The 26,177-nt window shown below is 50.7% G+C and overlaps 1 protein-coding gene across 1 annotated transcript in view; it reads left to right on the top strand.

Annotated features, from left to right (window-relative positions):
* kif9 (kinesin family member 9) overlaps positions 1 to 26,177 on the top strand; it is a 215,714-nt gene that overhangs the window by 112,386 nt on the left and 77,151 nt on the right. The window contains exons 9-11 of the mRNA XM_072468147.1: positions 3,487 to 3,551; positions 16,397 to 16,474; positions 18,435 to 18,503. Coding sequence (XP_072324248.1) covers positions 3,487 to 3,551; positions 16,397 to 16,474; positions 18,435 to 18,503 — 212 coding nt within the window. The remainder of the gene's footprint in view (positions 1 to 3,486; positions 3,552 to 16,396; positions 16,475 to 18,434; positions 18,504 to 26,177) is intronic.

The raw sequence follows: 26,177 nt of genomic DNA, 5'->3' as shown, positions 1-26,177 counted from the left end.
GGACGGCTTATGGGCGGACGCTCTGAGTAGGGTAAACGCAACTGCAACATGTGCCAGGCTCAGCCTAATTCAGTTCAAGATTGTCCACTGGGCCCACATGACGGTGGTCCGGTTGAGTAAATTTTTTGGGCTAGATGTGCGGGAGGACCAGCGAACCATGTTCACATGTTCTGGGCATGTTCAAAACTCAGGAGGTACTGGCAGGGATTTGGGGACGTCATGTCCCAGGTACTGAAAACAAGGGTGGCGATGAGTCTAGAGGTGGCAATTTTTGTGGTTTCGGAAGACCCGGGAGTCCAGGAGGGGATAGAGGCCGACATTCTGGCCTTTGCTTCCCTGGTAGCCCGGCGACAAATACTGTTGGCATGGAGGGACTCAAAGCCCCCAAAGACCGAAGTATGGCTTTCGGACATGTCGAGCTTTCTCGGCCTGGAAAAAATTAAGTTTTTTCTTAAGAGGATCACTATCGGGGTTCGCCCGGAGGTGGCAACCATTCATCGACTTCTTCGCGGAGAATTAATCGTCAGCAGTGGGGGGGGTGGGGGGGGGTAGAATAGCGTAGAGTAGGGGGGAAGAATAGGCAGGTCTATTTGCGAGAGAGGAGTTGCTATTTACACAATGTTTTTTTTAATTGATATTTGCACACTACTGTATATTGCTGCTGTTTACAATGCCAAAAATATCTCAATAAAATTGTTTGTTAAAAAAAAAGGAATGCAGAGAGGCTTTTGGGTTTTGGAGAAGCTTTGAGAGAGAGAGACGAGATAAATTCTGATCTGCCTGACCCTGAGTCCACAATTCTCTCACAGTAAGATAGTTATAAAAGAGTAATAATATGTAAAGCAGAGCAGTCCTGTCTGGGACAAGGAAGAATTTGAAACGTGCCAGGTGAACCAGCTTTTGAAGATATTTAGCCAGAGTCTGAAGGGGTTCCTACTTGTCTTTTCCCCTTTCCTCCTTTTAATTTCCATTAACCTTTTTGCTATTGCCATGGATGGTTAATGCCTTGAACACCAAGCAACTTACCTTTAATTTAAGAACATTGTGCTGTTTGGTCTGACATCAGTGATAACCTGGACTAACTGGCTTGGCTGGTGGCCAATGAGCTATTCTCAAGAGCCAGGTTCTTCTTGAGTACAAGGCAGTGATTGGTTCTGCTGTCTCTGGACGTTCCTTAGGGTGACCAGGTTTTGCTTTCACCTTTGTTAGAAGCTAGAGGGTCACAGCTCTAATTTCTCTCTCATCTAATGGATTCTTTCTGAAGATCCAAAGTAAAGACCATTCTCTCTCTCTACAGCCAGATTGAACTGCAAAGAAATCCAACCCAGCCACAGGCTGAAGGTCAGGCCATTTGTTTAGAAATCTTTTTTAAAATCTCTTGTGGGGAACTCTGTTCTTATCGCAGTAAGGCTGTTAGTCATTCTACCAGAGTTAGAAACAAGTAAGATATAAACAGGCCTGAGGCAGACCCCCTGAGAGAAGGCCCAGGTTAATATAAATTAACGTGACTTCCCAGAGAGAATCCTACAGCTTGGGAGGTCTGACTGAATGCAGCTGCCAGAGGATCTCTACCAGCAGTCCATCAGTGGCTTTGATTCCTAAGCATCCTGGGATGGCAGCCTTCTGCAACGACCTTGACATCGGAAGCAAGGACATTCATAATTCATTTCATATTTTAATTCCTATTTTTTACCCCTGTCTTGCATGTGTTTGGGTAGAGGGTGGAATGGTAAAAAGGGAGTAGTAAATTTGCTGGCCGTTATTCTATTATAATCATTGTATAGATCAACTTTGTTCCTGTTATAAATAAATGGTTATTGTGTTCAACTTTCAAACCTGGTGGCTATAACTTATTGTGGAGATGCTGGCGTTGGACTGGGGTGAGCACAGTTCATGATGGGGGATGAGTACATTCATCCCCCACCATCTGGCCTGCGAAATCCTACCAACTGTCCTGGCTTGACACAATTCACACCTCTTTAACCTGGTGTTACCCCATCTCTGCATCTGTAAAGATTTAATCACCTGCTAATGGTCGCATTCCAAGCATTGTTTGGCATCTTTGAATCTGTCTACATATGTGTTTCTGGAACATACCTCTTCATTCACCTGAGGAAGGAGCAGCGCTCTGAAAGCTAGTGACATCGAAACAAACCTGTTGGACTTTAACCTGGTGTTGTAAGACTTCATACTGTATAACTTATTGAGCAGTCAAGGGGTCAAAGATTCTGCAAATTTTATACAAATTATTGGTTAATTCATTTGTGTTGGGACTTCAGGGTCTGTGAGGCTGGAATCGACCGAGCACTAGCTCAGGATGTCCTAATAGTTCCAGCAGGAGCCAAATATGTTTTTTAAAGCAAGTATTACTTTATGCCTTGCTGATTTTAAGATAGATTGAGAACTGTATATTTATTTTCTGTTGTTTAAAGGGAACATGAGTAGTAGTGTTAAGGGGTAATTGTAAGCTGTATTTTTCAGATATTAAGTTAAAAAGTTTAATATTGTATTCATAATAAAGTTTTGTTTGAGAAATACCAAAGCCCTATCTCTCCATGCCATCACTCCGGGAGCGAATCATTCTTTCTGCACAGTCCCAGAAATAAACTAAAATATTGAGGTCTTGGTCCAGCAACCTTGCCTGGGACCATAATAGTCATTTAGGAGCATGCTGTGATCTTTATTGTATTACCCAATGTTCATTCACTCCCAGTGACCATTGTAACATAAATTCCTGAATTTGATGTTACAAATAAATTTGTCCCAATTGTGGGGGATAAACTGCCCTCATCACTATGTATAATGACATATGTTCATGTACAACGCACATGTACTAAAATTAAAATAAAAGTGCACATAATTTCGATATCATGACAGTAATTCTCTCCTGTTAACAAAAGGTAACAAAAATAGGATTCACCAGCACAGTGGATAAACAATGAAGAAATATTGCAGATAGGTAAAGACCATTAGGCATCAATCATTCCTACTTAACAGAATAAGTCATCACTTTAATATATCCCTCCATCCCTTCTCTTTTTAAAACCCAGCTCAATTTGAATGTTTTTTTCTGGTGAGTTTTCTATCATCCCTTAAGTGATAGTAAGTTGCCTTTCTTTTTCCTGATTGCGACTGGCGCTGATGATCGCAGACTCAACTTAACTGATTGGAAGGGAGACCTTCGTCAATAGCATCATCTCTTGCAAGGGTAGTCCCAGCTGTGCCCCCAATGGCACTGCTGAACTACTGGCCCTCCAATTGGCTGGTGGCTGCTGGGAATGGACGACCGACCGTCCTTTAAAGAGACAGGTGGCCCAATGGCAACAAATTACCAGTGTCATAAATGGCTGAGGCAGGGTTGCTGATCACATTCCGTCCTTAGTATGTAAACGTTTTGGTATAATATGCTGATCAACTTTACAAATTCCAGTTTCAGTTTTAAATTGCTGTATTTAAAGCTGACACCTTGCTGTCAACTCTCTTTAGGTGGGACCTGCAACACCATATTAGTGGCAAATATTTATGGAGAGGCTGGTCAAATCGATGAAACGGTAAGGATCATACGGGAACATGGAATCTGTGTGTGGCCCTGAGGGTTCTGAGCGACTTGAAAGTTTACAAATTTTTGTTTGTGGAATCTGGGTTAGTGAGACCAATGTTTATTCCTTGTATACGTTTTTGGGGGTGCTTACTTCTAAATCCACTTATTCAGTATTAATTTGTTCTTCCGACACCAGCCATTCAGAAAATAGGAGACAATCTAATGATGTAACTCAGGAAACATTTTTAAACAACAAAAATTATACTTAACAAAACTAGCCAACAACTTCACTGGCTAAATGTGATGCATGCTTCCTGGTTTATCTGAGCACACAAGGACAACACATGGTCTTCTCTCTCTCTGTCACATTTGTGTGGACCAATGCTAAACAGTGCCATGGCGAGATCTCCCAGGCGCGGGCGTTATTTCCCGGGCACTGGGAGAATCGGGTGTGAAATTAGCCGAATGTGCTCATTTAAATATGAATATCCTGCCCAGCAATCCGGATCTTTCCCAGATGAGGCATTCCGAGCATCGTGAATCTCACGGGAGGCCTCTCGTGAGATTTAATGGCCTTGTCGAGTCACCTTGTCAGGCGCAACAAGGCCGTTTGATCACGCTCCAAATCTTGGTCCATTTTGGTCAGTATGGCTCATGAAACTGAGGGCTGGATTCTCCATTTGGGAGACTATGTGCTGACGCCGGCATGGGAACAGTAGCGTTTTACACCTGGAAAAATGGCGCAAAACCTCCACCGATCCAGTGGCCATGCCGTGCAACATAACGCTGGCCGCCACGGACCCGGCCTGCTAAATAGTGTCCCCCTTTGACCAGACCCGCCACCCCTGTACCACCCCCACCAGTGCCCCCAAACCCTGCCAAAGCAGCCCCTGCCTGCGGATCGGCTCCTCCACCACTGTGCCAGTGTTGTACTCAGTCCGTAGCCGCCAGGCCGGGTTCCCAAACAACAATAGCACACGCGCCCCACGCCATCAGGAACCCGGCCCACCGGGGGCGGAGCATCGGGGGAGGGCCTCAGGCCCAATGGCATGCAGCATACTCTGCGAGTATGCCATTTTGGAGGGGCGGTGCCAATGTGGATTCTCCGGCCGATCGCCGAACGCGGTTTTGGCGTTGGAGACTGGAGAATCCCTCTCTGTGCTTTTATCCAGCTGCTTTTCCAGGTGAGATCCTTATTAACTTGTGGTTGATGATTGGTTTCATATGCTTTACATACCTACAACTATGTACATGTATATTCCTTTTGATGTGTTTGCAAGCATTTTATCTGGTGTACTTTCTGTCCATGTTGGTATGCTTGTGGCCGCATGTGTTTTTAGCATTTCTGAACAACCTGTGGAGTTTTCAATCTAGAGACTAAGGGCTGGATTCTCCGGTCACCGACTCCAAAATTGCGTTCGGCGAATGACGGGAGAATCCAAATTCCCGACGAAATCATGAGCACTTTTGAGATGCTCCGCCCCCTCCAAAACAGCATACTGTAGGAGTATGCCATGCCACGTATCGACGGCCTCCGAATAATGTCCCTCCCCATGCTCCTCCCCTGACCGACCGAGTTGCCGATGCTGCGGGACACGTGTGGTCTCATCCGTTGGGAACACAGCGTGGCGGCTGTGGACTCAGTTCAGCACCGCCACAGTCGGGGGAGGGCCGATCCGCGGGCACGGGGGGGCATTATTCGGGGCTTGGGGCACAGTGGTGGGGCGAGCCGGCCGAAGTGGGGGACTATTTCGCAGGCCGGGTCTGTGAGCGGCGCTGCCACCGTTCCCACGCCTGCGTCGGGACATAGCCTCATAATTGGAGATTCCAGCCCACAATCTCTAACCGGTGACAATCTTAACGTCGCACACTCAGGAAACATTTCTGGTGAGGGGCAGTGACCTCAAACAACCTGCATACTTTCACCGTCTGAGGTCTCAGGTTAAGAGTAGGGGATAAAGTACTAATAGGCAACTGGTGTAATAGGCAACTCAATACCTTTTGAAGTGGTGACAGCAGATAAAATACAAGAAACAATAATTTGTGATGCCAAATTAGTGAATTAAATCCCATCAAATCAGTTTGAGAATTTGTGTTCAAGATGTAAAAACAGAATCTGGAAGTAAAAAACTGGTAGCAGTAATACTGGTCGGGGGCAGCACGGTGGCACAGTGGTTAGCAATGCTGCCTACGGCGCTGAGGACCCGGGTTCGAATCTCAGCCCTGGGTCACTGTCTGTGTGGAGTTTGCACATTCTCCTCGTGTCACAGCCCAAAGATGTGCAGGATAGGTGGATTGGTCACGTTAAATTGCCCCTTAATTGGAAAATAATAATTGGGTACTCTAACTTTTTTTAAAAAGTAATACTGGCCATAAAGCTCCCGCCAGGCATCAAACAGTTTGCGATGCAACCGGCTCGCTCCCGTAGGCAAAATCTGGAAACCATTTATCACCACTTAAGCCCTATTTCCATACAACGGAAGCTATCCCATATCCAACGGCCTCCTGTCATTCATTGGCCTCCCCAGAAAGTTGTTACGCTGGCGCCGATTAGTATTCCTTTTTAGAAATGTGAGCTAGGCGGAAGGGCTTCTGTGGGGAGCCGAGGAGATGAGTGGCCATCTTTGCTCACAGGCAAAGAGCCCGGGGGTGCTGGGTTTGCTGCCCTAGTGCTCGGCGGGGGGTGGTGGACCCATGGCTGGGGGTGGGCCGCCATGGGAGAGTGGGGAAGGGGGAGGCACAGGGGGAGGGCAACCAGGAGGTAACCGCTCGCGGAACCACCATGCCAACCCATGGATCTTCTCTGCCTGTCTGCCCCACCGACCAACCATAACCCCCACCGATTGCCGAGGCCTCTGGCCCTACAGCTGAAGGCTATAGCTTATCGGGAGTTGACAATTGTGGTTAAGTGAGCGCTGCACACATCTCAAGTGGATTCCTGTGGGTGAGTGGGCCATGTAGCATGCGGGAGTCATTGCCTAGCATCCCAATCAGACCGTGATGCCTGGACACTGTGCCTAAACACACTCAGCAGCCAACATCCGAACACCCAGGGGATTGGAGACAGCTCCGGGGGACATCTCCACGGCCGGAGGGTGGATGAGTACCATGGGGAGAGAACTAGCGCCCGACCCAGTTGACGTTGTGAGTGGGTGTCCAGGGTACAGGGTCTGGGGGTCCAGTGAGCAGCAGTGTCTGCAGATGCTCGAGGCAGTGGCCCATGAGCCGGACCCCGAACCACACCCTGATGACCCAGCCACCCATCAGGCCAGGGAGGGACCCAGAGGACAAGTCCCACGACGGCCCAGGATGTACAGGCGTCGATGGACATTCGAACAGATGACGGATAGCACGTGCCGCACGAGGCCTAAACAAGGACACGGTACAAAACCTGCGCCATGTCCTTGCGGACTGGGCACCACATGGAGGAGGAGGACACCCGCTCTCGGTGGCCGTCAAGGTCACTGCAGCCCTGAACCTTTACGCCACGGAATTATTCCAGGGCTCGAGCAGGGACCTGTGTGGCATCTCACAGCCCACAGTTGCATCCGACAGGTCATGGATGCCCTGTTTTCCCAGGCAGAAGACTACATTGTCTTTGACATGGACCAAGCCCAGCAAGGTGCCCGGGCAGCAGGTTTCTCTGCCGTCGCCGGGATACCCCAGGTCCAGTGAGTCAGAGATGCCACACATATCCTCCAGGCCATCTGGGGGTGCCCTATATTAATCAAAAGGGGTCCCACTCCCTCAACATACATGCGACCACCATATGAAGATCATGCACTATGTGCATGCTTCCTGGTGAGTGTGCACGACAGCTACATTCTGGGGAAGTCAGTCATCCCTGCCCTCTTCGATGAGCATCCCAGGATGGGCGGCTGGCTCTTTGGGAATAAGGAATAACCGCTGAGGACCTGGCTACTGATGCCAGTACGGCTGCCAGAGACCGAAACGGAGACTCGATACAACGAGGCCCATGTGGCTACACGGGCTGTGTTTGAGTGGCGCATCCGACTCCTCAAGATGGTGTTTTGATGCCTTGACCGCTCCGGTGGTGCACTCCAGTACACTACCAAGAGGGTCACCCACTTTGTGGTGGTCTGCTGTGCCCTCCACAATCTCGCACAGCAAAGGCGCAACATGCTGGAGGTTGGTGATGAGGAACATGTGGCCACATCCAAGGGGGAAGAGGATGAGGATGATGTGGAGGCGTCAGACCAGCAGGGACTGAAGGACGAGGCTGGGGAGTAACCTGAGGTCCAGCCGGGAGCTGTGGGACAGGCAGCAGCAGTAAGAGTCCTCATACTCGCCCGATTCACTTAGGACGTGGCCTGGTCCGTCATCGCTAACTATCCCCCTCCCCTCCCAGACCCCCATTTCCCACCCTCCCAGGGTATGTGTCACATCACTCCAGGGTGCTGGGATTGTATCGGCACCGTCAGCGGGTCACTGTCGAGGGCAGGGGGGTAATGATAACCCGCAGAGAGCTGGGCGCTAGAGCTCCTCAATCTATGCCATAATCTGATGCCTGCTGAGTGCTCGCTCACACCCATCACCTGCACGCGGTGATGCATTACAAAAGAAAGTGACAGAGACATCCTACTGTTTGTGCATAACCCCCACCCTCCACACTCCCCCTCACCCCCTACCTACCTCCCCCCCAAACCCATTCCCCGTCCCCCGGTGCCCTCAGTGATCCTTGATGTGCTTTGCTCTCCTTGCTCGACCACTACGTCTAGGTGTGTCCCAGGATGCAAATCAACGGTGGAGGTGCCAGCTGCCCACCTCAACTTGCACCTTTGATGCCCCTGGCAGCCGTCTGCTGGGGCGGAGGGCCCTGGCTCACTTGTCGACAGCGCATGCAAAGCCGTGCCACCCTGTCCCACGTGCTGACTGCAAGACGCCTCATCAGAGGGGTGGAACCTGGGGAGCAGGTGGCCACCGCTGCCACTCCCTGGGACAGGTCTGGGTTGGAACCCGGCCCCACCTCCTCCTGGTCGGTCCCCATAGAGCCCTGTGTTACGCCTTGGAATGGATAGGCAGCTGGTTTCAGCCCCGGCTGCTCCTGTATCATCTGGCTCTGCCAGCTCTGGTGGTTCCCCATGTTGCACCATCGTGTTGATGCCCTTGGCAATACTCCACAGAGCCTCGGCAATGCCCACCTGAAACAGACAAGCTCGACAGCGCCTCAGAAATGCCCATCTGAGAGCGGGACGTGTCCCGCAGAACCTCATCAAGGTTAGCCTGGTACTGGGTGACATGCCCCCAGCGAGTTGGACATTCTGCCGAGACCCTCAGCCATGGCCGTCACCTACTGCACGACGCCTTGGAAACCTACACTAATGGTGCTGACCTTGTGCACCAGGCTCTCCACTCCGGTCGCCACCCTAGCAGTGTTGGCCTTGGCGCCACGCATTGCCAGCGCCATCTCCTGCACCCATCGCCTCTGGCACTCTTCCAATCAGTTATGGATGTGCTGGAATGACACTGACTTCTCCCTCTGAGTCTCCCGGCCGCCCCCTATCATCTCCATCAGCTTTGGGTACCTCTGGACCACAGACTCAGCATTAAGCTGGGACCCAGCTGGGCCCTGGGATCAAGCAGCCCTCCAACTATTCCGGCCTGAGGGTTCCGGCCTGTTGTGTTCTGTGACCTTGCCGTTGCAATGATGCACACAGAACATCTGGTGACTTAACTAGAATGATTACTTATTGTTGAACACGTGGAAAGATAACAAACAGAATAGTGTACAAAGTTACTATGTGAGTTTGGTGAACTCTCCTGGAACTACCCTATGTGCGACTGTCCTATTGTATGCCTTACTACCAACTGGCGAGTGTCTCACGACACATTGCTAACTATTCACAGGCATATCACCACACTGCCTCCACCTGATGTGCATCATCAACAGTGCGGTGCTCACCAGATTGTGCCTCGAAACCTGTCCACTAACATTTCCCACTGAGGTGTGTGTATCTGTGCTGGTGGAGGGCGGGGATGACCGCTGTGCAGCGACTATAATGGTATCATCCTCGGAGCTCTCCTCTGAGGTGGTCACCTGGGCTGCAGAAGGTGGTACCGCCTGGACTGGGCCGGCGCCGTCGGCTGGAGGACCTGCGGGAGAATGGACATGTAGTCAGTGGGAGGAATGGGTCAGTCAGTAAGGCAATAACAACTCATGTTTGACCAGGTCCTCCGGGTGGAGCCCAGTGATTGCTTACCTCTGCGGCGTCCGCCAGCCTCCGCGTGGCTGACCAATCTGTCCTCGGCACCCCGGTCACCTCCAGGTTATGCTGCTCGAAGGAGGTGAGGATTCTTCGGTCCTGTACCCCTCCGCCAGTCTGGACCCACTCTCGACGATTATGGGAGAGCTTTTCCTGAGGAGACACAGAGAGGGCATTGTTAACAACACACATGGTTCGCAGTTGTGGGGGCAAGGGGCGTGTGAAGGGGGGGTTGGGGTGGCGGGGTTGAATGGGGAGGTGGAGGGAAGGTTGAAGGGGGAAGTGATGGAGAGAAAGTTGGGGGGTTGGGGGTTGTATCCTCCCTTTGGGAGGTGGGGAGGGGGGGGGGGGGTTGGTGCCTACTCACACATGTTGCCCGTTGCAGGTCGTTGACCTTTTACCGGCACTGGAGGCCAGTCCTCCTGGTCACACTTCCCAAGCTGACAGCTGCCACCATCTCGCCCCAGGCAGCACTGGCTGCCTTGTGGCTGACTCACCAGGACCCTCGGCGGAACAGAACATCCCTCCTGGCCTCCACAGCGTCTAACAACCTTCCCAGGTCAGCATCCCGGAATCTTGGGGCTCTTATCCTGGGCGCCATTGTTGCGAGCTGGCTGGGGTTGGCTGAGCAAGTGCTGCTCAACCTTGTTAGCAGGGAGCTGGCGAGCGCGGTGCCAGAGAATTTGCACCGAGAAGCCCATGAGGTCTCATGAAGTGGACTAATTAACGTTGAATAGCATTGCCGGCCTCGTTGGGCTGAGCGCCGGGAAGCTTGCGGCAATTACCGGTCAGTACCCACTTAGAACTTTTTCCGGAAAATATTATTGAACTCTCAGAATTAATTCGGTAAATGCACTGCCTAGCATGGAACTGAAAGTTACGGACAAACAAAGTGTCATGTAAAATCTCTGCGGTCAAATAGCTCAATGAGAAAGTAGTCTTTTTAAAAAAATATATTTTATTAAAGTTTTTCAATCACAATTTTTTCCCCTTACAAATCAAACAAAAGAGAAATTAAAAGTACAGGTAAAATGATAACTACAATCTAACATTGAGTAACTAACTAACATGGTAAACTAACCAAATAACATAAAATGAAACTCCCCCTCCATCCCCCTCCCCCTCCCAGAACCCAAACATCTTACCACCCCCCCCCCGGGTTGCTGCTGCTGGTCATCTATCTTCCCTCTAACGTTCCGCTAGGTAGTCGAGGAACGGTTGCCACCGCCTGGTGAACCCTTGAGCCGATCCTCTCAGCGCAAACTTAATCTGCTCCAGTTTTATGAACCCCGCCATATCGTTTATCCAGGCCTCCAGTCCGGGGGGTTTTGCTTCCTTCCACATGAGTAAAATCCTACGCCGGGCTACTAGGGACGCAAAGGCCACGACATCGGCCTCTTTCGCCTCCTGCACTCCCGGCTCATCCGCAACTCCAAATAAAGCTAACCCCCAGCCTGGTTTGACCCGGACCTTCACCACCTTCGAAATCACCCCTGTCACTCCCCTCCAATACCCCTCCAGTGCCGGGCACAACCAAAACATATGTGTGTGGTTTGCCGGGCTTCCGCCGCACCTCCCACACTTGTCCTCCACTCCGAAGAACCTGCTCAACCTTGCTCCCGTTATGTGTGCTCTATGCAGCACCTTAAATTGGATCAGGCTAAGCCTGGCACACGAGGAAGAGGAATTTACCTTGCTTAGGGCATCAGCCCACAGACCCTCCTCAATCTCCTCCCCGAGCTCTTCTTCCCATTTTCCTTTCAGTTCGCCCACCAGCTCCTCCCCCTCTTCTCTCATCTCCCGGTATATCTCTGACACCTTGCCCTCCCCGACCCACACCCCCGAAAGCACTCTATCCTGGATCCCCTGTGTCGGGAGCAGCGGAAATTCCCTCACCTGTTGTCTTGTGAACGCCCTCACCTGCATATACCTAAAGAAATTTCCCCGGGGCAGCTTATACTTTTCCTCCAGCGCTCCCAAGCTCGCAAACGTCCCGTCTATAAATAAATTTCCCACTCTCCTGATTCCCAACTGGTGCCAGCTCTGGAATCCTCCATCCAGCCTCCCTGGGGCAAACCTATGGTTGTTCCTAATTGGGGACCCCACCAAGGCTCCCAACACACCTCTCTGTCGCCTCCATTGCCCCCAGATACTTAATGTTGCCGCCACCACTGGGTTCGTGGTAAATTTTTTTGGTGAGAGCGGTAGTGGCGCCGTCACCAGCGCTTCTAGACTCGTCCCTTTACAGGACTTCATCTCTAGTCTTTTCCACGCCGCTCCCTCTCCCTCTATCATCCATTTACGAATCATCGCCACATTGGCGGCCCAGTAGTAGTCGCCCAAATTCGGCAGCGCCAGTACCCCTCTGTCTCTACTACATTGTAAGAACCCCCTCCTTACCCTCGGAACCTTCCCTGCCCACACAAAGCTCATGATGTTCCTGTCTATTTTTTTTAAAAAGGCCTTAGTGATCAGTATAGGGAGACATTGGAACACAAATAGGAACCTCGGGAGGACCATCATCTTAATTGCCTGCACTCTGCCCGCCAGTGACAGCGGCTGCATGTCCTCTTCCATTTGTTCCACCAGTCGTGTCAGATTAAGTCTGTGTAAGGTTCCCCAGCTCCTGGCTATCTGAATCCCCAGGTATCGGAAGTTTCTTTCCACTCTCCTTAACGGTAGGTCATCTATCCCTCTACTCTGGTCCCCAGGGTGTATCACAAAAAGTTCACTCTTTCCCATGTTAAGCCTATATCCCGAGAAATCTCCGAACTCCCTCAATATCTGCATGACCTCTGTCATCCCCCCCACTGGGTCCGCTACATATAACAGTAGATCATCCGCGTAGAGTGACACTCGGTGTTCCTCTCCCCCTCTAATCACCCCTCTCCATTTTCTGGAGTCTCTCAGCGCCATGGCCAGTGGTTCAATTGCCAATGCGAACAGTAATGGAGATAGCGGGCATCCCTGTCTTGTTCCCCTGTATAGTCGAAAATACTCCGACCTTTGCCGACCCGTGACCACACTTGCCGTTGGGGCCCCATAGAGGAGTTTGACCCAGCTAACAAACCCGTCCCCGAACCCGAACCTCCTCAGCACCTCCCATAGATACTCCCACTCCACCCTATCAAATGCCTTCTCTGCATCCATTGCCGTCACTATCTCTGCCTCCCCTCTACTGGGGGCATCATTATCACCCCTAATAGCCGTCGCACGTTGACATTTAGTTGTCTCCCCTTTACGAATCCTGTCTGGTCTTCGTGCACCACCCCCGGGACACAGTCCTCTATCCTCGTTGCCAGCACCTTTGCTAGCAACTTGGCGTCCACATTTAGCAGTGAGATAGGCCTATAGGACCCGCACTGCAGCGGATCTTTATCCCGCTTCAAAATTAGCGATATCGTCGCCTCCGACATTGTCGGGGGTAGGGTCCCCCCTTCTCTGGCCTCGTTAAAAGTCCTCACCAACAGCGGGGCCAGCAGGTCCACATATTTTCTATAAAATTCCACCGGGAACCCATCTGGTCCCGGGGCCTTCCCTGCCTGCATGTTCCCCAGCTCCTTGGTAACCTCGTCCACCCCAATTGGTGCCCCCAGGCCTTCCACCTCCTGCTCCTCCACCCTCGGGAACCTTAATTGGTCCAAAAACTGCCGCATCTCCTCTTTTCCCTCTAGGGGTTGGGACCTATAAAGTCTTTCGTAAAAGGTCTTAAACACCTCGTTTATCTTCCCTACTCTCCGCACCGTAGCTCCCTTTTCATCTCTAATTCCCCCTATCTCCCTCGCCGCTGTCCTCTTTCGCAGCTGATGGGCCAACAGGCGACTAACCTTTTCCCCATATTCATATCTCATCCCTTGTGCCTTCCTCCACTGCGCCTCCGCCCTCCTAGTGGTCAGAAGGTCGAACTCCGTCTGGAGTCGTCGTCTCTCCCTGTATAGTCCTTCCTCCGGGGCCTCCGCATATTCTTTATCTACCCTTAAAATCTCCCCCAGTAATCTTTCCCTTTCCTTGGCCTCTATTTTCCCTTTGTGGGCCCTGATGGAGATCAGCTCTCCTCTGACCACCGCCTTTAGTGCTTCCCATACTACTCCCACTCAGACCTCCCCGTCGTCATTGGCCTCCAGGTATCTCTCGATACATCCCCGCACCCTTCCACAGACTCCCTCGTCCGCCAGTAATCCCACATCTAATCGCCAGAGTGCACGCTGCTCCCTCTCCTCTCCCAGTTCCAGGTCCACCCAATGTGGGGCATGATCTGAGACAGCTATGGCTGAATACTCAGTTTCTTCCACCCTCGAGATCAGCGACCTTCCCAAAACAAAGAAATCTATCCGGGAATACACCTTGTGAACATGGGAGAAGAAGGAGAACTCTTTGGCCTTCGGCCTAACAAATCGCCATGGATCCACTCCCCCCATTTGGTCCATAAACCCCTTAAGCACCTTGGCCGCTGCCGGCCTTCTTCCGGTCCTAGATCTAGATATATCTAACCCTGGGTCCAACACGGTGTTGAAATCTCCCCCCATTATCAGGTTTCCTACCTCCAGGTCCGGGATACATCACAGCATCCGCTTCATGAATCCTGCATCATCCCAATTCGGGGCATATACGTTAACCAACACGACCTCCGTTCCCTCCAGTCTGCAACTCACCATCACATATCTGCCTCCGCTATCTGCTACAATGCTCCTAGCTTTGAATGATACCCGTTTCCCCACCAGTATGGCCACCCCTCTGTTCTTTGCATCCAGCCCTGAGTGGAACACCTGTCCCACCCATCCTTTCCTTAACCTAACTTGGTCCGCCACCTTCAGGTGCGTCTCCTGAAGCATAGCCATGTCTGCCCTCAGTCCTTTCAAGTGCGCGAACACTCGGGCCCTTTTAATCGGCCCATTTAGGCCTCTCACGTTCCACGTGATCAGCCGCACTGGGGGGCTACCTGCCCCCTTCCCGTGTCGACTAGCCATCACCCTCTCTAGGCCAGTCCTACGTCCTGGTTCCGCGCTCCCACCCGTTCCCCAGGTGGCGCATTCCAGTCCCGACCACCCTTTCTTTAACCAGTTCCTCTTTGATTTCTACAGCAGCAACCCAGTTATCCCCCCCCCCCAGATCCCCATCTAGCGTGATTGCTCCCCCCATATTACTTCCGAAGGTCAGCTGACTTCAACTGACCCCGGCTTCTCCCGCTCACTCCTTGACCCCCCCGTGTGGGGAACTCCCATCTACCTTGCGCCTATCTTCCCGCCATCACCTTTCTGGCGCGGGAACAAGGACAGTATTCTCTATAGTTGTCCCGCCCCTTGTGGCGCAGCTCCCTCTACCGCCCCACTCCCATTCCCCATCCCCCGCCTATGTCTCTTCTTTCCCCCCACCGGCGCCCACATTTCTTAGTGTCCCCCCCTTCCCAATTTACATCCCTATATACATCGGCAGTGTCATTTCCCCTCTAACATCAGTCCCTCAGTTCCGATCCAGTTTCTCGTTTTTAATAAAGGTCCATGCTTCTTCCACCGTTTCGAAGTAGTGATGTCTCTCCTGGACGTGACCCATAGTCGCGCCGGCTGCAGCATCCCGAACTTCACCTTCTTCTTGTGTAGCGCCTCCTTGGCTCGATTAAAACTCGCCCTCCTTCTCGCCACCTCCGCACTCCAATCCTGGTACACCCGTACCACCGCATTCTCCCATCTACTACTTCGTACCTTTTTGGCCCATCTCAGAACCACTTCTCTGTCATTGAAGCGATGAAATCGCACGATTGTCACCCTAGGTGGTTCTCCCGCCTTTGGTCTCCTCGTAGGGACCCGATGAGCCCCTTCCACTTCCAAGGGGCCCGAGGGGGCCTCAGCTCCCATCAGCGAGCTTAGCATCGTGCTCACGTAAGCCCCGCAGTCCGCTCCTTCCACTCCCTCGGGGAGACCCAGGATCCGAAGGTTCTTTCTCCGTGCTCTATTTTCTACGGCTTCAATCCTTTCAATGCACTTTTTGTGGAGTGCCTCGTGCGTCTGCGTTTTGACCGCCAGGCCCAGGATCTCGTCTTCGTTGTCCGTCACCTTCTGCTCCACCACGCGGAGCTCCGTCTCCTGGGTCTTTTGTGCCTCCTTAAGCTCCTCAATTGCCTGTAGCATCGGGGTCAGCACCTCCTTCTTAAGCAACTCCACACACCGTCTTAAAAATTCGTCTTGGTCCGGCCCCCATGTCGCCTGGGCTTTCTCCGCCGCCATCTTGCTCCTTTTTTCCTCCTGTCCTTATCCTCAAGGATTCTTCGCGATCTAGCTGCCGCCGCCGATATTTTTCTCTTTCGTTGGGGGGGACTCCCTGTTGTCTCACCCCACACCGGGTTTCGTCCTGAAAAAATTCCCCGCTGGGGCTCTTAAAAGAGCCCGAAGGTCCGTTTGAGCTGGAGCCGCCGAAACGTGCGGCTTAGCTGGACATCGCCGCAACCGGAAGTCCATGAGAAAGTAGTCTTGCTTGTTACAATGAGAAAGTAGTCTTGCTTGTTAATAAAGGTGACTTGAGTAAGCTACCAGGGGAGAGCTGTGAAACTGAGTCAGCACCTTCAAAGGCGATGGGGAGGAAATGGGAGAAAAGGAACTTCTTTATCTGATCACAACATTTTGTTCTCTTGTTTCAGCTGTCCACACTTCGATTTGCATCAAGGATGATGTGCATACCAGCTCAGCCAGCCCCTAACGTGTACAGTGATCCAAAGGTGAGTGTGGAGCTTATTCATTTTGTTTGGAAGCTTTTTCCCATTCAAATAAGCACTCGCATGGTACTGATTGATCCTGAAAGCAGGTTATCAAAGTAGCTTGCTATTAACAGAGTCCTAAATTGATTGACAGAATTAACTGGCTTGTACTTCAGCATGTTTTTGCATTCCTCAGAAAGTTTCCAAGCACATCACATAGCTTATTCTTTATTTTTAAAAGTTATTGTTAAATAGTCAAACCATCTTTCACAGATCTTGAAAGCAGTTAAATGAACAACCAACTAATATTTAGGTGTGGCACTATTTGAGAAAGAAATGCATATGTCACTGATGGCAGAGTCACAACACTAGACGAACTGACGGAGAGACTCCAAAATTAAGAGGTGGGAAGTTGATATAACTTCTGTTACCGATACTATAATGGCCCAAGTATAATTCAAAAAAATGTGGATATACTCAGCAGGTCAGGTAGCAATTGTGGAAAGAAACTGAGTTAAAATTTCAGGTTGATGACCATTCAGAACCCTGTCATCAACCCAGTGACCAACCAGAAACGTCAATTCTGTTTCTTTCCACAGATGCTGCCTGCCCTGTTGGGCATTTCCAGAACTTACTCATTTTTATTTCTATTTTCCAGCATCCACGGTATTTTGCTTTTTTACTCTAATGCCCCTGTCTAATTAACACTTTTGCAGTGTTGCAGGAACAGCAGTTTTTTAAAAAGTAGATTACAGAATTCTATGGCCCCTGGCAGCAGGCTTGCAGGTGAAGGGCATCTGTAAAATTCCCCAGGTGGCCTCCCCTCCCTCATGGACCATCTTTCCAACTTGTGGGTCTTCACCAAAGCCTGCCCTCCTGCCCCCTTCCTTCCCATCATGACACAACCCCATATTTACCTGGTCCTGGATTTTGTGTCTTAGAGTCCGACTTCTTGTAGTCCCCCTCCTTGCCCATCTGAAAGCCAGCAGCTCACTGGGACAGAACAACCGCTCAAGTGAGGGCTGAAAGTTCAATTTGAACAGCACGGTAGCAGAGTGGATAGCACAGTTGCTTCACAGCTCCAGGGTCCCAGGTTCGATTCTCGGCTTGGATCACTGTCTTTGCGGAGTCTGCACGTTCTCCCCATGTCTGCGTGGGTTTCCTCCGGGTGCTCCGGTTTCCTCCCACAGTCCAAAGATGTGCAGGTTAGGTGGATTGGCCATGCTAAATTGCCCTTAGTGTTCAAAATTGCCCTTAGTGTTGGGTGGGGTTACTGGGTTATGGGGATAGGGTGGAGATGTGGGCGTGGGTAGGGTGCTCTTTCAAAGAGCTGGTGCCGACGTGATGGGCCGAATGGCCTCCTTCTGCACTGTAAATTCTATGAAAAATAAATTCTATGAACTAATTGAACCATAAAACCATAGAAAGGTTGCGGCACAGAAAGAGGTCATTCAGCCCATCGTGCCTGCACCGGTTGAAAAAAACTGAACATAGTGCATACTGGGTGGGTGGGCAGAGTAGGGCCCTGGGGCGGGGGGTGGAGGTGGTTTGGGGGGGCATGGGAACATAAGAGGCATGAACGTGGCATGGGGACATGGAAGTGATATGGAGGCCTCGGAGAGGGCATGGGGAGTCGGTAGGAGGTTGAAAGAGTCGGGGGTGAGGGCTGGAGGGTCTATTTGCTTTTAACACAATTGGGATGAAGTCCCAGAGAATCAGACTACCTTGGCACTCGACCATCTCTGTGGCCATCTACGATCTGCTTCTGGGGGCCTGGCTCATTTCTGCCCTGCTTTTAACCAAGGTGGGTTTGCCAAGTCATAAATGTCCTGACTCAAGCTACCCGCCCCTCGGTAGTGGGAAGTGCAACTGCTGTTCCATAAGGCAAGCTAATTGATGATGCAAGGTAATGTGCTATAGGGATGAACTTCAGTGGCTAGAACATCAACATCCTATCCATAAATTATGCTTCCTTTTCTAGAAATTGGTTCAGAATCTTCGGAAAGAGATCCAGCTATTGCAGGATGAGTTGGCTATGCACAACATACTGGTGAGATGGTTCATTTTTCATCCTTCAGATATTTGCATTATCTTTTGATTGCAAAGAAAAATAGACTGTGATTGTTTGAAAGGTTTTTCATCATTAAATAGTGAAAATATCTGTCTATAATGTGGCCCATCAGGATTCTGAATGCGGCCCACGAGACATTTTATTAACCTTTACCCACACGCAGGGGTGCCACATTTAGTCAGTTTCCATTCACGTAGCTTTTTCCTATTTGTGTGACTGAAGTAATACGCACATGAAGGTGAGATGCATGCTGATTGCACACAACATTGACTGTGAGAACTGTGCCTATGCATCCAAAGTGTAAATATTTATTTTGTTTTTAACTATTTGAAGCTGATGACAGTTTTATTAATATATGAATAATTAGGGCAGCCCGGTGGCGCAGTGGTTAGCTCTACTGCCTCACGGCGCTGAGGTCCCAGGTTCGATCCCGGCCCTGGGTCACTGTCCATGTGGAGTTTGCACATTCTCCCCATGTTTGCGTGGGTTTCGCCCCCACAACCGAAGTATGTGCAGGGTAGGTGGATTGGCCACACTAAATAGCCCCTTAATTGGAAAAAATGAATTGTGTACTGTAAATTTTAAAAAAAATATATGAATTATTAAGCATTTTCTATAACTCGTTAATAAATATTTGGCGTGTATTAAATGTATTCAATTTTATTTGAGGGTCATAGTTGGTGAATACGCCCAATTTTAATCTTGCAGTCCACTGAGATGATAGGGGGCTACTCATGTGGTCCGCTCACCAGCCTAGGTTGCCCATCACTGCTGTAAAGTGTTTATGATGAGTTTATTTTAATCTGCTGGTCACATGTTACCGAGACGCCAATGTCTTTAGCAATGTGATGTCCATTCCTCAGCAATTTTAATTTCAATGTTTTATATATTACATAAGGATATTCTGTGATATTTATCAGTTAGTCTTTCAGAATACCAAATGATTATGTTCCAGTAAATCAGTTAAATTACACAATGATTATGGGCGGCACGGTAGTACAGTGGTTAGCACTGTTGCTTCACAGTGCCATGGACCTGGGTCCCGGCTTGGTTCACGGTCAGTGCGGAGTCTGCACGTTCTCCTCGTGTCTGCGTGGGTTTCCTCCAGGTGCTCCAGTTTCCTCCCAAAAGTCCCGAAAGACATGCTTGTTAGGTGAATTGGACATTCTGAATTCTCCCTCTGTGCCCGAACAGGCGCCGGACTGTGGCGAATGGGGGATTTTCACAGTAACTTCATTGCAGTGTAATGTAAGATTACTTGTGACACTAATAAAGAATATTATTATTATATTTCCTGTTCTTGCCCCAGGCTTTCCAGTGATTATAATCCAGAATCCTGCATATTCAAGTGATATATTCCAGTAATGCTGTTAGGATATTCAATTATACATTTCAGTAAATGCTTCAGGACATCTAGTGATTATATTCAACTAATTCCCTCAGAATATGCTGATTATATCCGTAAATCTGTCAGTGTATATGTTCTAATAATTATATCTAGAAATTCCAGTGAATCTCGGGGTATTCAGTGACTTATTCTAGTAAACCTTCAGATATTTTGCCTTCTATATTCCAATAAATTTCACAAGATAGTCAGGTTTATATGCCTTTAAATCTCAAAATATCCAGCGTATTATTTCTGTAATTCTCACTAGATTATTTCTGTAATTATCTTTAGATTACAAGTGATACAGCCCAGTAATTCCTTCTTGATGTATGGTGATATTTTCCTGTAATTCTTTCTAGTTTGAGTGATGTATTATAATTCTCTCCAAGCATACAGTGATACCTACCTGTAATTCTACCTGGATAAGGTGGTGTTCCCATGCAGCAGATATATGGGAGCAGCATCATCTGTAAGTTTTCATCCAAGCCACAAACCATCTCATCCTGACCTGGAACTATAGCGCCATTCCTTCACTGGGTTAAAATGCTGGAACTCACTTTCTAACAGCACCATGGGTGTACCTAAACCATGTGGACTACTGTAGTACAGGAAGGCAGCTCATCACCAACTTCTCAAGACCAATTAATGCATTTAATCACATTAATGATTCAGATGAGGGAACTAAATGTAATATCTCCAAATTTGCAGATGTCACAAAGCTGGTTGGGAGGGTCAAGTGTCTGAGGAGGATGCAGAGATCCCTCAGTGTGATTTGGACAACTTGAGTGAGTGGGCAAATGAATGGCAGAAGTAGTATAAAACGGGAGCACCTTCGGAAATCTTCCTTCATTTGGTCCACCAGTCGGGTCAAATTTAACTTATGTAGCCGTTCCCATTCCCGTGCCACCTGGATGCCTAAGTACCAAAAGCTTCCCCCTACCACTCTAAACGGCAACTCCTCCAGTCGCCTCTCCTGCCCCCTTGCATGGATCGCGAACATCTCACTTTTCCCCATGTTCAATTTATAACCCAAAAACCGGCCAAATTCTCCTCCCCCAGAATCCTCATAATTTCTCCCATCCCCTCTAGTGGGTCGGAAACATATAGGAGCAAGGCATCTGTGTATAGCGAGACCCTGTGCTCCACCCCTCCTCGAACCAGCCCCTTGAGGACAAGATTTTGGCCAACAGTTTGACGTCTACATTTAATAAGGAGATCAGCCTGTAGGCGCCGCATAGCTCCGGGTCCTTCTCCCGCTTCAGGATCGGTGAGATCGTGGCCTGTGACATCGTTGGGGGAAGCACCCCTCGCTCCCTTGCCTTATTAAATGTCCTCATCAGCAGCGACCCCAGCATCCCAGAGAACTTTTTATAAAACTCCACTGGGTACCCGTCCGGTCCCGGGGCTTTACCAGACTGCATGGCCTTCAGCCCTTCTGCTATTTTTCAATCCCAATTGGGGCCCCCAGCCCTTCTACCAACCCCTCGTCCACCTTTGGGAACCTCATCCCTCCTAAGAATTGCCTCATCCCTTCCGGCCCAGCTGGGGTTTCCCACTCCTACAGCCTGCTATAAAACTCCTTGAACGCCCTGGTAACCCCTGCTGAATCTCCGACCAATTTCCCATCTCTGTCCTTCACTTTGCCAATCTCCCTGGCTGCCTCCCTCTTTCTGAGCTGCTGCGCAAGCATTCTTCTGGCTTTTTCTCCATACTCATGTATCGCCCCTCTCGCCTTCCTCAGCTGCTCCACCGCCTTCCCTGTAGTTGGCAAGCCAAACTCCGCCTGTAGCCTCCGTCGTTCCCTTAAAAGCCCTGCCTCTGGGGTCTCCGCATATCTCCTGTCGACCTGAAGTATTTCCCCTATCAGTCGATCCACCTCTGCTCTATCTGCCTTCTCCCTGTGGGCCCGTATCAAAATCAACTCCTCTCTGACCACCGCCTTCAGCGCCTCCCAGACCATTGCTGCCAAGACTTCCCCCATGTCATTAACTTCCAGATAGTTGTGGATGTATTTCCTCACCTGCCCGCACACGTCCTCATCCGCTAACAGTCCGACATCCAATCTCCAATGCGGGCGCTGGCCACACTCCTTGCTCACCTGTAAGTCCACCCATTGCGGGACTTCAACAGCGCCCTTCAACAAGCATAACGTCTGCTCACCCCCCACTGCGCTTCCGTGAGCCAGCCCGCCCAGCTAGCTTGGTAGCCCATGGCGCCAAACATTTTCCCACCTATTGTTTCCACCCCCCCCCCCCCCCCCCCCCCCCCCCCACCTCCCCCGCTCGGACGCACCTATTCAAGAGAAAACATTCCCAGCCCAGTTAACCGAAAGAAGCAAAAAGAAAAGAAAAACCCCACATCTAAAATTCACACCTCCAAACCCCACCAGTACAAATGCAAACTTTAACTTACAGAAATACGCGGCAGCTCCAGGATCGATACAAAAGGCATTACAAAGATAGTGCAAAAACAAAAACATTTTTAACGTGAACACTGCAGCAAAGTTCAAATACCTCAGTCCCCTGCCAACCCTTTCCTTCTGGCAAAGTCCATCGTTTCCTCGGGCGACTCAAAATAAAAGTGTTGCTCCTCATAGGTGACCCAAAGACGGGCCGGATACAACAGTCCAAACTTCACCTTCTTCTTGAAATGGGTCGACTTCACTTGGTTGAATCCCGCTTTTCCCCTGGCTACGTCCGCGCTCAGGTCTTGGTAAATGCGCAGGATGCTGTTCTCCCACTTACAGCTCGGTGTCTGCCTGGCTCACCGGACGATACACTCCTTGACAAGGTACCTGGGCAATCTCACCACCATCGCCCTCGGTGGGTCACCTACACACGGCGTCTTCGCTAGGCTCTGTGCGCCCTGTCCACCTCCAAGGCTCGGGTGAACGACCCATCCCCCATTAGCTTCTCGAGCATACCAGCTATATTTGCCCCTGCAGCCGCTCCTTCGGACCCCTCCGGGGACCAACAATCCTCATGTTCTGCCGGCGGGGACTTCCGGTTGCGGCTATGCGGAGCTAAGTCGCACGTTCGGCAGCTCCCGCTAGAAATTGACTTTTGGGCTCTTTTTAGGGCCCCCAGCGGTACTTTTTCGATGATTCCCAGTGTGGGAAGGGGACAGCAATATTCCCCCGGCACTGTATAGATTGGACCAGGAGTGGAGCGGTGAAAAAAGTGGAATTGGAGCAGAGAAAGGTGCGAGGGAGGAAGACCAAGCAGGCAGTGTGGGCGCAGTGGTCACAGGAGCAGCTGGAGTTTCTCCAGCGCTGCTTCACCGAGCTGAAGGCAGAGCTGCTGGAGCCGACGAAGGCGTCAATTGACAAGCTGCTTGAGACTCAGATGGCCTAAGGGGTGGCAATCCGGGAGGTCCGGCAAAAGGTCTCGGAGAATGAGGACAAGATTTTGGACCTGGCGGTGAAGGAGGAGGCGCACGAGACGCTCCATAAGAAATGGCAGGCGAAGTTCAAGGACATGGAGAACCGGTCGAGAAGAAAGAATCTGCGGATTCTGGGTCTCCCGGAGGGGCTGGAAGGATCGGATGTCGTAACCTACGTGGTCACCATGTTGAACACGCTGATGGGAGCGGGGTCCTTCCAAGGGCTCCTGGAGCTGGAGGGGGCCCATTGAGTGCTGGCGAGGAGGCCCAAGCCCAGCGAGCTGCCGCGGGCAGTGCTGGTGCAGTTCCACCGTTTCGTGGACAGAGAATGTGTCTTAAGGTAGGCCAAGAAAGAGCGGAGCATAAGAACATAAGAACATAAGAACTAGGAACAGGAGTAGGCCATCTGGCCCCTCGAGCCTGCTCCGCCATTCAATGAGATCATTGCTGATCTTTGTGGACTCAGCTCCACTCTCCGGCCCGTACACCATATCCCCGAATCCCTTTATTCTTTAGAAAGGTGTCTATCTTTTTCTTAAAAACGTTTAAAGAAGGAGCCTCAACTGCTTCACTGGGCAAGGAATTCCAGAGATTCACAACCCTTTGGGTGAAGCAGTTCCTCCTAAGGGTAGCAAGGTAGCATTGTGGATAGCACAATTGCTTCACAGCTCCAGGGTCCCAGGTTCGATTCCGGCTTGGGTCTCTGTCTGTGCGGAGTCTTCACATCCTCCCCGTGTGTGCGTGGGTTTCCTCCGGGTGCTCCGGTTTCCTCCCACAGTCCAAAGATGTGCGGGTTAGGTGGATTGGCCATGCTAAATTGCCCTTAGTGTCCAAAATTGCCCTTAGTGTTGGGTGGGGTTACTGGGTTATGGGGATAGGGTGGAGGTGTTGACCTTGGGTAGGGTGCTCTTTCCAAGAGCCGGTGCAGACTCAATGGGCTGAATGGCCTCCTTCTGCACTGTAAATTCTGTGTAAAAAAAACTCGGTCCTAAATCTACTTCCCCTTATTTTGAGGCTATGCCCCCTAGTTCTGCTTTCCCCGACCAGTGGAAACAACCTGCCCGCATCTATCCTATCTATTCCCTTCATAATTTTATATGTTTCAATAAGATCCCCCCGCATCCTTCTAAACTCCAATGAGTACAGTCCCAGTCTACTCAACCTCTCGTTATAATATAATCCCCTCAACTCTGGGATCAACCTAGTGAATCTCCTCTGCACTCCCTCCAGTGCCAATATGTCCTTTCTCAGGTAAGGAGACCAAAACTGAAAACAGTACTCCAGATGCGGCCTCACCAACACCCTATACAATTGCAGCATAACCTCACTAGTCTTGAACTCCATCCCTCTAGCAATGAAAGACAAAACTCGATTAGCCTTCTTAATCACGTGTTGCACACCAACTTTTTGCGACTCGTGCACCAGCACACCCAGGTCCCTCTGCACAGCAGCATGTTTTAACATCTTACCGTTTAAATAATAATCCATTCTGCTGTTATTCCTCCCAAAATGGATAGCCTCACACTTGGCAACATTGAATTCCATCTGCCAGACCCTAGCCCATTCACCTAACCTATCCAAATCCTCCTGCAGACTTCCGGTATCCTCTGCACTTTTTGCTTTACCACTCATCTTAGTGTCGTCTGCAAACTTTGACACATTGCACTTGGTCCCCAAATCCAAATCATCTATGTAAATTGTGAACAACTGCGGGCCCAACACTGATCCTTGAGGGACCCCACTAGTTACAGGTTGCCAACCAGAGAAACAGAAGCAGCAGGTGGGAGAACGCAGAGGTCCAGATTTCTCAGGACTGGAGCGCGGAGGTGGCTAAGAAGAGGGCCGAGTACAATCGGGCTAAGGCGGTGCTACATCGGAGAGGGTGAAGTTCGGCATGTTGCAGCCGGCGCGACTGTCGGTCACCTACAGGGACTGTCACCATTACTTCGAGACGCCAGAGGAGGCGTGGACCTTTATTCAGCCCGAAAAGCTGAACTCGGATTGAGGGCTGGGGACAAGGGAATGCTGAGGGGGGATGGTTGGGACTGTTGTGTCGTGTTTTGGGGGGATTGTGCGGTTGGTTGGGCAATGTTTCTTCTCTGTCTGTCGGGTGGGTTCATTGGGGGGGGGGGCAGGTAAAAGCCTGTGGGCGTCGGTGGCTGGAAATGGAGATGGGGCCCCGCGGGGGGGAGAGGGGCCCACGCCGGGGGAATTGGGACTGAGCCTGGAAAGAGAGCTGCGCCAGAGGAGGCTGGGTCGGGTGGGTGGAAAGCGCGGGCTTTTATCCCGTGCTAAGGGTAGAAAGGGGCGGGGCTGGTGCTGGAAAGCACGGGCTTTTTCCCATGCTGAGAGTGGAAGGGGATGGGGTCGGGGGTGAGGGAAGAGCCTGATCCGGCTGATAACCCGGAATGTAAGAGGCCTGAGCGGGCTGATCAAACGGGCCCGTGTGTTCACGCACCTGAAAGGGCTGAAGGCAGATGTGGTCATGCTCCAGGAAACGCATCTGCGTGTGGCAGATCAGGTAAGGGCAGGTGTTCCATTCGGGGGGTGGCGATTTTGGTGGGAAGCTTGTGTCGTTTGAGGCGTTGAGCATCGTGGCAGACAATGGAGGTAGATATGTGATGGTGAGTGGTAAGCTGCAGGGGGTTGCGTGTGATCTTGATAAATGTATATGCCCCGAATTGGGAGGATGCGGGGTTCATGCGGCGCATGTTGGGCCGGATCTCGGACTTGGAGACGGGGGCTTGATAATGGTGGGGGGGGGACTTCAACACGGTGCTGGATCCGGCATTGGATCGCTCTATGTCTAGGATGGGCAGGAGGCCGGCGGCGGCCAAGGTGCTGAGAGGGTTTATGGACCAGGTGGGAGGAGTAGATCCGTGGAG

The sequence above is a fragment of the Scyliorhinus torazame genome, chromosome 11 (assembly GCF_047496885.1).
Source record: "Scyliorhinus torazame isolate Kashiwa2021f chromosome 11, sScyTor2.1, whole genome shotgun sequence".
NCBI classification, from domain to species: domain Eukaryota; kingdom Metazoa; phylum Chordata; class Chondrichthyes; order Carcharhiniformes; family Scyliorhinidae; genus Scyliorhinus; species Scyliorhinus torazame.
The sequence above is the reverse complement of the archived record's forward strand: the minus strand, read 5'-3'. Positions and strand labels throughout refer to the sequence as shown.